This window comes from Echiichthys vipera (genome assembly GCF_963691815.1).
Source record: "Echiichthys vipera genome assembly, chromosome: 15".
Classification (NCBI taxonomy): Eukaryota; Metazoa; Chordata; class Actinopteri; order Perciformes; family Trachinidae; genus Echiichthys; species Echiichthys vipera.
This window is the reverse complement of record NC_139840.1, coordinates 8289243-8303406: the sequence shown is the minus strand read 5'-3', so window position 1 is coordinate 8303406 and position 14164 is coordinate 8289243. Positions and strand designations below refer to the sequence as shown.

At 41.7% G+C, this 14164-nt stretch overlaps 1 protein-coding gene across 1 annotated transcript in view; it reads left to right on the top strand.

Moving 5' to 3' along the window:
* Positions 1-14164, top strand: part of LOC310957784 (band 4.1-like protein 3) — a 40310-nt gene that overhangs the window by 16769 nt on the left and 9377 nt on the right. The window contains exons 4-18 of the mRNA XM_083928514.1: positions 833-937; positions 1134-1176; positions 1296-1371; positions 1815-2033; positions 2769-2856; positions 4751-4903; positions 5575-5672; positions 6235-6410; positions 6966-7171; positions 8506-9090; positions 10403-10456; positions 11704-11739; positions 12220-12285; positions 12957-13142; positions 13722-13784. Of these exons, the coding sequence (XP_083784640.1) occupies positions 833-937; positions 1134-1176; positions 1296-1371; positions 1815-2033; positions 2769-2856; positions 4751-4903; positions 5575-5672; positions 6235-6410; positions 6966-7171; positions 8506-9090; positions 10403-10456; positions 11704-11739; positions 12220-12285; positions 12957-13142; positions 13722-13784 (2154 nt within the window). The remainder of the gene's footprint in view (positions 1-832; positions 938-1133; positions 1177-1295; positions 1372-1814; positions 2034-2768; positions 2857-4750; positions 4904-5574; positions 5673-6234; positions 6411-6965; positions 7172-8505; positions 9091-10402; positions 10457-11703; positions 11740-12219; positions 12286-12956; positions 13143-13721; positions 13785-14164) is intronic.

The window sequence follows — 14164 nt, the reverse complement described above, 5'->3', positions numbered from 1 at the left end:
CATCTGGACCCTCATCACAGACTACAATGTGAATGTGACATGCACAGGTGTGTTCGGACTCATGCTGCTAGAATAAGCTGCGGCAGTGGTTTAAAAAAAAAAAAAAAACGTGAGGAGCTGGCTTTCACTTTGTGCAGGAAGGAGGCGTCTGTGTTGTGGAATCTCAGGCCTTAAAATATCTCCTGTGTGCCGGCCAAAATGACTCTGAAGCCCATCTACCTCCAGTGGATGAAACGACAGAGCTCCAGCCGATGACATTCGGCACTCAGCTAAAGACGTGCGATCGATTGGTTTTAAGCTGCTGACGTTCACCTTGAGCTCAGAAATGTGAAGATGTATTTATACCACAATGCTTTTCATAGAAGAAATCAATCCAGAGTTGCCTAGTTGATCAATCATGGCTGCAGTACCTTTGAGGAAAGGCTCTGTGATGCAGCAGTGTAACGTGCTGCCTCATAATGCTGTTTTTATAATCGACAGTTTTAACTTTATATTGCTGTTTTAGGAGAGCGAGTTCTAAGTTATCGTTTTGTTCTATTATCTCAAGATAATTAATCAAATCTCATCATTAAAAAGTGCAGCCTGAGATTGTTGGATTTTATTTTTGCACAATTATATTTTATTATATTTTTTGTGTTGTTTATTGTCATATTATTTGTGTTCTTTTTCTAATGATAATTGTTGAATATGGTGTAGACTGACAAATGTGTGGTTCCATTTTGATGGTCTAATCTTTTTTGGATTAATACTGATCATAAATAGAGCGATTATGCAGACTACTTCAAGTGAACGCCGCGTTAAATGTTTGTTTCTTGTTGTTTTTCCCTCGCAGAAACGAGCCAGGGGCCAAATGCTCTTTGATAAAATATGTGACCACCTTAATCTACTGGAGAGGGACTACTTTGGCATCACATACAGAGATGTGGACAATCAGAAGGTAAAAGGAGACCATTAATATACTAATAATCAGTTTTCATGAAGTTGTAGTAGTGTTATGGAGGAGGTTCAATATGCGTAATAACACAGAAACTCTTCCATCTACAGTATAAAAGTGCACTTGAGGATATTGGTTCTTAGTAATGTGCTACCAAATTGCCGATGATCAATGCTTTTTGTCTGGTTGCCTTTTGCAGAATTGGCTAGACCCTTCCAAGGAGCTAAAGAAGCAGATCAGGAGTAAGTCTAGCAATTTGATGAAGCCACTTGAGAGTTTTATCCTGAACAGCCAAATGAGGTGTGCCGTATGTAATTGTAAAATGCCGCTTTGATAATTTGATGTTCTCTCTTCGTCTCAGCTGGTCCCTGGAACTTCGCTTTCAACGTCAAGTTTTACCCTCCAGACCCCGCCCAGCTGACTGAGGATATCACCAGGTGAACAATCAGTTACTGTAGTTTAGAATGGTTCTGTGATTGCTGCCGGACATTTGTCTAGAAACGCATCACTGTTCTTCAAACTTTCTTGTAAGTGGACTTTAAGTTCAATTTAATTGATTCGGAGGACTCAATATGTAGTTTAAGACTTAGACTTAGACTTAGACAAACTTTATTGTCATTCACACACATTTTCATGTATACAAACGAAATTCCGTTGCAAGGCTCCAGAAACCACCAAAAAATATACAATATAAAAGGTAAATATAAAATATAAAAGGAGGCAAGATATAGACATATCTACAACAAATAAGGAAGAATGACATATCATGCAGGTAAACTGTATTAAAAGTGCTTACAGAGAAAATCCGGAGAATGTAGAATTTGATAAGAAAATAATTTGACTTTTTTTTTTTGTTTTATGTCTCTTCTTCCTCTCTCAGGTACTACCTGTGTCTGCAGCTGAGGGATGATGTGGTTTCAGGCCGTCTGCCCTGCTCCTTTGCCACCCACACGGTGCTGGGCTCCTACACAGTGCAGTCTGAACTGGGAGACTACGACCCTGAGGAATTAGGCAGTGACTACATCAGCGAACTGCGCTTCGCACCCAACCAAACCAAAGAGCTGGAGGAGAAGGTCATGGAACTCCACAAGACCTACAAGTAAGTCTCAGCTTCATTTTCTTTTCAAGTCTTTAATACTGATTTGATCAGGTTGGCAGTAGCCTGATAACGAGGCAAACAAACCCAAAACATCATCAGATTTGGTTGAATGTTGCTAAACGCTGGTTTGTGTACAAACCTGTAAAAAAAATGTGAAACAACCCAAATAGTTTACAGCGATAGGACATTTTGAGATCAAATAAAACCTTATTGCTCATAATAGGAAGCTAAATGGTAAAAATAGGTTTAGGGCCTGAATCTGACCAATTCAAGCCAGACAGTCAACCTGAGTGAATGTTTACAGCCTGGAATAATTATCTGTTCTGAATAGCACAATGTCTCCAGACATCGGATTAGTTTTTTAGCTGGCTGTTCTCTGTCTGAGCCCTTTATTCTCTCTGTATTACAATGATTTATGTGTAATATTGTGCAGTCCTGTGAAGCCCAGAATGGAGAAGGGCACTGAAGGTGCAAGGATTAGGCTCTCTCTAAAGACCCATCGATGCTAAAAATGGATGCACTCATGGTACTTTGTTGTACATCAGTTAAAAGCATCCATAAAAACAACCATTTGCAAAAAGCTTTTATACAATAAAACTAAATTATCCCAATTTTAGATCTTGTATCTTTCCAGACCTTTAAGTGTTGCATATTCACATTGGTCAGAAGGCATCAAATCTCTTTCTGCCATACTTGTTCTTGTTTGACCTTGTCTGATCTGTTCTGTTGTATCAGGGGGATGACACCAGCCGAAGCAGAGATACACTTCCTGGAAAATGCCAAGAAGCTGTCCATGTACGGCGTGGACCTCCACCACGCTAAGGTAACAAGTCACTACAAACATTATTGTCTCTCACAAGTCCAACTAAACATCTTGTGAAAATGACGGCTCATCACAGCTGTAGATGTCAAGCTTCTGAAAAATCATACATTTTTACACTGATATTATTGCTTTCTCTTCACAAGTTAGCATTGGAAATGATTAAGTAGGACACTAAAAATCATCTACAATGTGCCAGATGTGTGCAAAGAAACGTTTAGTATAATGAAATTCAACATTTGAGGAATATGAGCTACTGTACAGTCAGAAGTTGCTCAAACACCGGACCTACCAGCATCTCTAAACTCACTAACTAACATGTTATATCTTGTTTGTTTCATCTGTACAAAACAGAAGAGTAAAACCAATATTTTGTGGTTCTACTGAGCTTTAGAGATGTTCCCGTGTTTCTTTTCTTAATGCTGAGCTAACCTAGATTTATATTTAGAATACAAACACAAGAGTGTTATTGTTCTTCCTCTCTCACCTTTAGCAAGGAGGCGAATAAGCTCTTATTAAAAAATGTTCAATTAATTTACAAAGTGCTCTGAAACAGTGTACTAGAATGCCACAACTCCAGAAATGATGTGTGTTGCATTAACGAGTATGCAAGTGATGTAAAAATACAAATGTTTCTATTCTTTTTATGCAAGATGAGACAAACACATTCCACTCACGCAGTCAACAATGACGCTTGCCACCACAACACCGCTGCTTCAATAACATCCCGGCTGCCACTGTAATGCCTCAGTTTAACATGCCACTGCTTTTTCACTGATTGACTGACATTATGTTCCTGCTGCCTCTGAATATGGGGGGGGGGGACTGAAGGGTAGAGGCGTGGTGGGGTCTGGAGCCAAGAGCTCCCCTTGACTAGAATGATTTTCTTGCCTTTTCTGATCCGTCAGCCAGATGGCATCCGCGTTATTAGAAAACAGGCAGTAAAGAGAGAGCTGGATTACAACGGCAGGACTGCTGTCATCATAAAAGACAATTACAGTCATCAGTCTTGATATGAATCAGTTATCAAAAGCGCTGTGAAAGTCCAAATGGCCGTAGATGTGAGCGATCAAGAGGATATTGCCTTCACAGATTTAGATCAGAATGGAGGAGATGACAGAGGGGAGGGATCGGCGTTGATCAAACTGAGACATCAATTCTCAGTGTTGGATATGTAAGTCAGTTTTGATACACGAGAAAAATATGTTCATATGAGACCAGCATCCCTCTTTTGTCTTCTCTCCTCTCTCATTAAATGCAAAGTTGGTAGGGAGTCTCTATGAATGCTTGGCTGAGGCTGAGGGAGAGGTAAGAGGCTGCATCTCATGTGCTTACCTGCGTGTGTGTTGTTTCTACTTGTGCATGGTTACATCCAAAGTTGTCATTTCAACATCCCACTAAGACTGCTCTGGACCAGCGCTTCCCTCTCAAAAAACCATTGATTTTATCTGCTCATCTCATGCTTTGTGCAGTGAAGAGCATCATTGTGTGCTTCATCCACCAGTTTCCTTCACTGTTGCTTTTGCCACTCAGTGCCCCCTGAGTCTTTATTCGCGGTCACCACAGCCTGCATAGAGAAGATAAGAGTACCATATGCCTGATTCCACTCTCCACCTGCCTGCTTGACCCTGTTATTATCACAAACTTGTCTCTGTTAAATTCTATTTTACCCTGCTGTGCGTTGGCTCCTGGACCTCCTGTTTATCCTGTAGAGTTTATGGAAGTTTACGTTGTGCACAACACTAAAAGAAGAGCAATGTAGTGGTCAGTGGCTTCTTCTTTGGTAACACACAAGCCCTGGCAATCTCAAAGTGACAAATTGTGAAGGAATTTCATTAAACTAATGTTTTGTTTTTGCTGTTTTTCTGTGCCATTTGTTGGTATGTGTGGTTCCCAGGACTCTGAGGGTGTGGAGATCATGTTGGGAGTTTGTTCAAGTGGCCTGCTCATCTACAGAGACAGGTTGCGGATCAACAGGTTCGCTTGGCCCAAAATCCTCAAGATATCCTACAAAAGGAACAACTTCTACATAAAAATCCGTCCCGGCGAGGTGAGAACAATAACTAATGAACATACTTAATAACCTACGTTTATTATAGGGATATCTAGAGCTGAAGCAATTTTGCTCCAGTCAAAATTTCCTCTATTCCATCAACATTTTACAGGTGTACCACACATTTAAAGTGCTGCTATTGGTTGACAATTGCTTCTGATGTTCTGATCTTTCTGAAGATGAACAGATGCTGTCCTGCTCTTGTCCTAACATTTCCCTGACCCAACAAATCCCCACTGACATCCCTCACTTTACTAATGTCGTACACAGGAAATACTTTGATGTTGCATATCTTATATAAGTGTTTTGGCTTTTCTAAGTAAAAACTGCACAGCTTTTTTTGTAGGAAAAAATATTTGGTTAGGGGTATAAATATACAATGCATAGATTATAGCGGTTACATACCTATTTGGATGTAAACTATTTAAGTGAGGAAAGACTTATTAAGAGTGAACATATCCCATGGTGCACAGTAAGTGTATTGTCAAGTGTCTGTGGTGATTAGACCCCATTGTGACATAGTATATTAAGGGGGAGAACCTTTTGGTAAGCTTCATTCGTTACATTTGACATGGAAAATTAACATTAATAGAAAAGGGAGTAAAAATAAATGAGGTCAAAGCTGCATATGTAGTGAACCTGATCACACTGTTTTGTTCCTGTTGCAGTTTGAGCAGTTTGAAAGCACAATTGGTTTCAAGCTTCCAAATCATCGCGCTGCCAAAAGGCTCTGGAAGGTCTGTGTCGAGCACCACACCTTCTTCAGGTAAGAAATGGAGGAGCTTCGACTGTAATAGGAAACAGCTTTTGAATCTGCTGTAGGTAGCATATTAATTAACAAACAACTTTCAAAATCTTATATTTCACCTATTTAAGATGCAGTTATGTTGTCCTGTTCTGGTACTCGTGGTCGCTGGCAGTAAAACATTCCCCCTGACCTTAAATTGACTGTATTTTGTCCAGAGTTGGACTCAACAGTAAAAGCTACTTTTCTTTTCAGAAGTCTTTGACATCCTTTGTTGTTAATTGGTCACAGTCATGCCAGTCCTGTAAACATGAATTTGCTGATGCTCACCATAGATGATTTCTTTGTAGTAAAATAGAATCCGTGCTCAGACTGTTAGTTGTGCCGTTTGGACGACATGTGAAGTTGCTTTGTGCTGCTTTAAGCAACATATTGCCTCTTGGGATCTTTTTAGAGCCAAGCCTGAGGGCCTTCTGGAGACTATTCAAATGAGTAGGCGTTCTCATGATTTACAATGCATGGCTTAAATCTGTGTTGTTATTTCTTTTTTTTGATTAATGTAAATGTTTGTAACTTGTGACAGGCTCGTATCTCCTGAGGCACCCCCAAAGAAGTTCCTGAGCCTCGGCTCTAAGTTTCGCTACAGCGGCAGAACGCAGGCTCAGACCCGCAGGGCCAGCTCTCAGATCATCAGACCAGCTCCCTTGTTCGAACGCTCCTCCAGCAAACGCTACAACATGTCTCGAAGCTTAGATGGAGGTGAGAAGCAGTTGAGGGTTTGGATTAGTGTTCGGCTTAAGTCACACCTAAGTTGAAATGTCATTAATGATTAATGATCATTAACCAAGGGTCTGTGTTTATTTATCCAGTTTATTTTTATTAGGGATATTTTTAGAAGCTCTGTTGTGCTACCTGCACACATTTGTTTTTTCAGTTTAGATGTTCTCTAATTTTAGATATGATATTTATTATGTCTTTTCTGATCTTCTGAACTTTCCTCTCTAAAAGATGTTGCTGCTGCTTTTTGTGACAGGAACCTTTTGTTAGAAGAATCTTTTTTCTTTTTTTCTTTCTTTGAAAAGGAAGAAAAATGTGCTTTGCTCCTGAAAGCCTGCAAAGATAAAATGTCTGGCACACTTTTGCAGTGCAGTGACAAAGCCACAGTGGGTATTATAACAGCAGTGTGCAGGAGCAAATTAACCCTTTTATTCCACCGCCCACATTTTTCCCTGGATTTAAAAAACAACCATTGGTGTCCACAAAACATCAGTGTTTCAAGTCCGTCACATCTATCTTTGTCTTCTTGTCCTCTAGCACCCATTATGGAGAACCATGAGACTCTCATGAAGGACAGTGCCACTGACGGGGCAGCCAAAGTCACCGCCAAGGGAGACATCATTACCACGGTAACGCCAGAGAAGAAGGCAGAGGAAGAGAAGGCGGAGCAGGAGGACGCTCAGGTGGATGGTGTAGAAACACCAGAACCCACTGCCACAACACCACTCAGACAAGACACAAAGGTAAACTTCTGTCCAACAGGTTCAGTGCAGTCAGAGCCGCATTTAATGTGGATAAAATAACTTTCTAAAGGCTTGATATGTCTTTGTGTTTGGTTCAAAGAGAGTCATTATGGGTGAATGTATACAGATAAGCCAACAGGTTGACAAAGAAACATATTGTTTCTTAAAAGCTGCTACAACTTTGTCTTTGTATGTCCTTTTTTTAAATTTAAGTTTTCTTTTCTTTTCAAAGGTTCTCTGTGTAACTTTAATAAAACGCTTGTTATTAACGACCGAGGTTAGTGAACTGCAGTCCGCCCGAATTCTTGCACGCGCCATAGCCACGAGCAAGTACCAGCCAAAACGGTGAAACACCACCAAAAGGTCACCACAAGTGACCAGCCAGTGATCATTTTAGTATAATGCTGTAAAATGAATTACAATCATATTTAGAATAACACTAGCTTTCTCTCTGCAAATCCCGCCCACCAACCAGGGCCGCGAGGCAACTGCAGGTAGATTCATGTCACGCCACAGCCAGCTAGGGTTTCTGTGAGCTAACATTAGGTTAGCCATGTAGCTGTAACTTAGCTACGCCGCATGGGTCTGGTGTTGCTTGCTTTGTAAGTATTAAAGTCATAATTTGAGATTACTTGTTTCAAGCGGCCTCTTTGGCAGTAAGATGTAATTGCAGGTGAGCCTGTTCTTTCAGAGCCCACCATCTTGTCATGTTCAGGGTCGCTATGTGTGTTGACTTTTTTTGTTGCTCTTTGCAAACACACATTATTTACATCTAGAGAGGTAATGTCGCCACAGACACGCAAATTGGAATAGTCGGCAAGTAGAATAGTATAAGTTTAGTTTGACCATCACTGTCGGCTGTAGGCGCGCTGAAGAGATGGACTTGCACAAAGCATCACATTCTTGGGAGTTACCCGGGAAATCTGGCCCATATCCTTAACATAGATGTCAGTCCACAGGCTGTTAGAGACAACTGAGAAAGTCGGTGCAGGTCTCAATTTTTAAGTTGCATAACAACTCGCTCACCCATTGACAATAAAAAAAACGATTAATACAAGTAAAATGTTACACACAGGACCTTTTTAATAGACTTTTAAATGGCTGATGAGAATTTCCCAGTTGATTTCAGCTTAACCTACTGCAGCAGACCAGGCCCAAGTGCTTCTTCTCATCTTGTGTGCGCTTTACTAATTAGCTTTTCTTTTCTTGTCTTCCTTTGACCCCATACTATACTCGTGTGTGTGTGCGTGTGATCATGCGTATTCGTCCCCTTACCCTTCACTCCTCTCCATTTACACACACGTCATCTCTTTGTTGACATTTCCCTCCGTCAGTGCTCACCTAGTACATATGCATCCGACCCCCTCCGCTCTGAGCTCTCACTCCCATCATCTCCTGTTTCATCAACTAAAGTACGGCGGAGGCGCAGGGAGAACGCGCGTAAACGGGCCTCATCAGTCAGTCCGGCCAAGAGCAGCGCTGGGTGCCGCCGGCGGCAAGCCCTTGCCGATCGCAAAGCAGCCTTGCTGGACGAGCAGGTGCTGCTGCTCTCAGCCCGCAAGCAGAGACTGGAGCAGGGCAAGAGCCGCGGCGGCACGCTCTTCTCCTTCTCCCTGCACCTGCCCGACCTGTCCTCCTACCTGGATGAGGACGGCTACATCTCCTTCCCCGATCTCTCAGAGATGCGCTTTCTCCCTATGTGCGCGCAGAACTTCCTTCCCATTAAGTCACCTTCACTCATCCCCTGCTTCCTCTTCATTTTCTTCTTCCTGCTGTCCACCTCCTTCTCCGTCCCCTACGCCCTCACCCTCTCCTTCCCCCTGGCGCTGTGCCTCTGCTACCTGGAGCCCAAGGCTGCCTCCCTGACCGCCTGCATAGCCCAGGGCTACCATGACCATGACAGTTCAGAGGAAGAGGAGGTGTGTGCGTACGTCCGTATGTTCCAGTACCTGCCTCTGGCTTAGATTGACAGTTCATTATAACAGTTAACCCCTTAACCTGTCCTGTATCTCGCTCTGCTGTTTCACCAGTTCAGAGCTGACCTGGAGACTGTGTCTGTCCCAGTGTCTGTCAGTTCTCCTACTTTCAGAACCTCATCTCTGCCCGGTCACACTCTCATCCTGTAGATTACATCCTCATCAGCATCACACAGAGATGAACATGCAAGTCTCACCATTTGTATTAGATTGGCTTGATATGCTCTACTTAATGAGAGGGTTAGACACAAACATTGGGGACTTTTTACTCACGTCAGCCTGAAATATGACCTTTTTTTGCATAAGCTTTTTGCAACACCGCTAACAAATAACCATGAAATAATATCACTGTCATGCTGCAGTGTCAAGCTGGTAACCATGAAATCATTTAAATAGTTGTGAGTGCGTTTTTTTGAGGATTTGAGGAAAACACCTATGTTCATTTAGCGACTAATGCTTCACCAAACCTTATATTTAAAAAGACAACTTTGTGCCTAACCCATCTCAGTGTTATCATCCACATTCATGGCTTCACGGTGTTAAAAGTGACTGCTACAAGATCAACACCAGCTGCATGGAAACACTTCCATATTTATTCAAGCACTCAGTCTCTCTGTATTGCTATGTGAGTCAAGCAAAGCAGCACAAATTAAAATGAATGATTTAAATTGAACTGCTGAAAAGGGCTAACCCCCCGCCCCCTCTCCAAGCAACAGCCTTTTGAATCACGTATATAATGCATGCTGCTTTGCAGAGAGACTGTGCGAGTTAAATGCATCCAGATCACCCCTAGTGTCAACATGCATGGAGAAGAGGGGGGAGGGCCTGAAAGTCAGGTTACTGTTCGTCAAATCAAACTTTGATTAGCCAGTAACTGTTGCTTTTTGACCAGCAACAACACAGCAAATGTTTAATACGTACGTATACACCAGGATTCAACCCTGTCCAAATCCAGAGTAAATTTAACGTCCTGTCATAGTGACCGACCAAAGGTTTCAACTTCCTCTGAGTCTGTTTTGCTTGCTTACTTTTCATTTGCTCGTTTTCTTTCTGTTGTTTTGTTTTTTCTAACCTTATCTGCAGTGTTGTATGATAATGTGTAGCTTACAGAAAAAAACAGTACATTCCCATTCGTTCCATTTGTGTTATGAAGAATCTCTGTTGACGATAAGTGCATTCTCAAAGGGTTCACAAGTTGGGTTCTTGTTGTTTTCTTGCTTGCCACTCGGAACGCTTGTGGTCTATGTGAAAGCAGACTGACAGCGAACAAACTGAGTTTGCCTTTGATGGAGAGATGACCGCCACTGAGGTTTGTACATCAAGGCCGCCATATTTAAGGCATGAAAAAAGTACTGACAGAGCGGTGATAAAGTGACGCTGAATCATAGATGTGATGCCTATTGAAACATTAAGGAGAATTTGTGTACTTAAGTTCTGCATGTGATGCATGCATATATTGTGTTATGTGCATTTAGTTCTCATTTTCTCTACACATACATATCCTTTTTTATGTCTTGAAAACCCACTTTATACGTATTTCAATGTGTCTTTTCCTACCTGGCTACCTTCCAATAGAGAGTTGAAGTCATGACTTCATGTCCAGGCTCTCTATAGACCGTTCGCTCAGTTACCGTTGCTAAGAGCTTCGATTTTCTTGTGAGATTCTTGTGAAAGGGGTCTTAAGGTCATACTAAAAAACCCTAAAGCTGCATGTCACAGGGATATAAGGTATATTTATAATACAAGAATGCTAACATAACCATTCAGACCTTAGCTCACATACTTGTTATTGTATTGTTGTATTTTCAGTATAGAAATAGAAATACTTCCAAAATAATAATTATTAAAAATAAAGAAACGGCCAAAATACACAGTTATCTATGGCTCAGACATTGGGGACAAAGCCAGTGAATGACTACGTTTTTCCGCTCACAGCCCAGTAGGCCGTCCTTCAATGTGGCTCAGATTGCATGTGTGGTCACCCTTCTAAAAAATGTGGCCTAAGAAAGAGTGCATGTTCTAAAAGTTTCAAATTACAGGGTTTTAGAATAGACAAACGTAACACTATCTCTGGTAAAGTTGGTGTTGGGTTGCTTAAGCATATACTTCCACAAATAACATTACAGTATATGCCAGTTGGCTAAAAGGGGCGTGGCAATGGATGGATGCTAATTAGCAGCACCTGCTAACGGCTGCAGCGTATTTTACAGCAAACAAACATTGTTTAATCCATTCTGCTATCACTTTTATTATAACTCCATGCGTACCACTTCAAAGCTTGACAGGCCGGCCATGCCTAGTTACGGCTGCTAAGACAATGATTGGGCAAATGCCGTTCCAGGGAGGGGTTTTAGCGAGGGCTCAATTTCTGTAACAATTTTCTTTCCCTTTTTAATTCAGCCCCCATTCTCACCCATTTTTATCTCTTTGCTTACTACTCCTTGTTGCTCACTTTCTCTTTCCCTTCACCTGATTCGCATCCTGTGTTTCTTCTTTTTTAATGATCCTTTTCCTCCTTGTGTCGCACTCTGTCCTACCTTCTACACTTGCTGTCAGTCGGACGCAGATGAGGACTCTGAGATGCGGACTCAGGTACACTGGGCTCGCTTCATGGCCCTGCTCAGTGCATCACACCCACACCAGTACCAGATGCACTGAGCTGCTCAGACATCAGTCACTTTGTGCCATCTCTCCACCTTGGCTTGCCTGCTGCAGCTTCTCTTGTCATCCTCACCATAATACCACACACCAGACCGACCATTCACTCTTCCCTGAATTCACTTCACAGACTGCCGCTGCAAAACTGTCGCTGCTTCTAAACACGCCATACCAGCTCATTTTCAAGTGCTATTGTTTGTAAACGATGGAGTCATATTTCTTTTCCTGCTGCTGCACTAAGAGCCAGATTTCACAGTTTTCAAGGTTTTCCAATCCATGGCTTTTACAGTGAGTTGACATAATTCCATCATGTCATAGCCATATAGTAGAAGACAAAGCTCCCAGTATCTCCTAACAAGGGTCTAAATCTAACATGACACAGCGCCTTTTATCTCCCCTCTTTTGTCTTTACAGTATAGTTTCATAAGACGAGTAAAAGGGGAAAACGTTTTTATCAAGCATAGTAATCTGATGCTAGAGGTTGGTAAGAAAACAATGCATGACTGAAATATGCATGCAGGTGTTTTTTATATGAGGAATTCTAACTGATAACAAATATGTCTAAGGTACCAGTGGCTCTGCCCGTGTGAATTAGATGTATTATATTTTCATCTAACAGATTTCTTGCTGTGAGCATCCAACTAAAGCCAAATGAAACTAAATTAGGTCAGTGTCTGTAGAGGTCCTAACTTCTAATGAGATTTGGGAGTGTTGTGCTTAACTAAACCTGTAAAACTAAATCTGTGAATCTATGCATGAAATCATTTATTTTCATTGAATCAAGCTGGTCCTAAATGCTCTCTTAGCATTTAAGTACAAGCTGCTACTCTTAGTTCCAGCTGCCGTGTGAGTAGACATTTTTCCATTATGTTGCCGTTTGTGCGAGCAGTTGCACAGGTAGCCTGCACAGCCTCCTAAACAGCCCTGTGAACACGTAAACGTAAATAAGGAAGGAAGGAATGCAGTTCATTTAAGTCTGCATTAGTTGATCCCAGACAATTTCAGAACTGCATTTTATGCTTCCCAAATTCTTTGTTTTGGTAATTGATTGGATATGCAAGCTACCGCTGCGTACATAAAGCATGGCCGTCGTTCCCTCCGCGCTGCTCCTGGCCTCATCTCCTTGTATCATGGTTGACCGGCTACTGTAGGACACCTCGCCTCCGGAAGAGATGGTCAAGCACCAGACCAACATCAGTGAACTGAAGCGCTCCTTCCTGGAGACGGGCGACAGCGCGCCTGGCCTGACAGAATGGGAGAAGAGACTCTCCTCGTCCCCTGCGCGCTCACCCAGAGCAGATGAAGCACCAATGATAGAACCACTGGAGCCGCAGGATGTAAGCTGACGTCCTCGGCAGACCAAATGACGGCATGTGTGTGTGAAGCATGACATCACCGAGGAGATATTTGCATAAACGAAGACATCAATCCCAAGAGTGTTTGCGTTATTAGTCATAGTGCAGTTAATTCAATAGCAGTGCAAATTAAGGAGCTGTGATAAAGCAAATTTATCTGGAGTCATTGGAAGTTAGTGTGTGAACAAATGTCTCTCTTTTTTATTATCACCTTATGTCTTCACTATATCAACAGCTGATTAACATATTAATTTGTCTCGGTTACGGATGGTGCAGTCATTAATTAGTAATGGGATTGTTGTGCTCAGTGACATTACAAGTAGGAGTTAGGTCATATCTGAGTTTCTCCTTGTGTTGTTTCATATAAACTGATGAACTTGATGAACAGGACAAATAAGCAGCACTAATTAAACTCTGAAGACTAAACACTGACATCAAACGTGTCTGAAATAACAAGAAGTTGATCCACTGGAAAAGCGTTGGGATCCGGATCATGTCCATTTGAACATGTAGTCAGACTAATATGCCTTTTTATTTACTTATCTTTTTGTCCCCCATTAGACTAAAGACGAGCTTCCTGCCGGAGAAGAGACAGAAGAGGAGGGGAAACTCACAGCCACTGAGGTAAACTGCTTCCACTTTGTTTTTCACATGTAAAAACTCTGTGATCTTGTGTTTTGCCCTTTGTTTCTACCTAGCTCCAGATGTATCTGGACACTGGCACAGTTTTTTGCTTTTTTGGCTCCTACTACTTCACGTGTATGGTTTCTCAACTTTATTTCCTGTATCTGCCCTTTTTTTTATTATAGAAAATCCTGAATGTTAATTAATAAGGACAGTCCACAAAAGGAACTGTACCAGAGAAATCAAGAGCTGATAGAAATCCAAGCATTTACTCATAATACTACCAAATCTGAGCAGAGAAATTAGTGTGCATCTTTGTCCAAGTATTTATGGAGCTCAGTCTGTGTATGTGTCATTTCTAGATAAATAGTCTCTTGAGC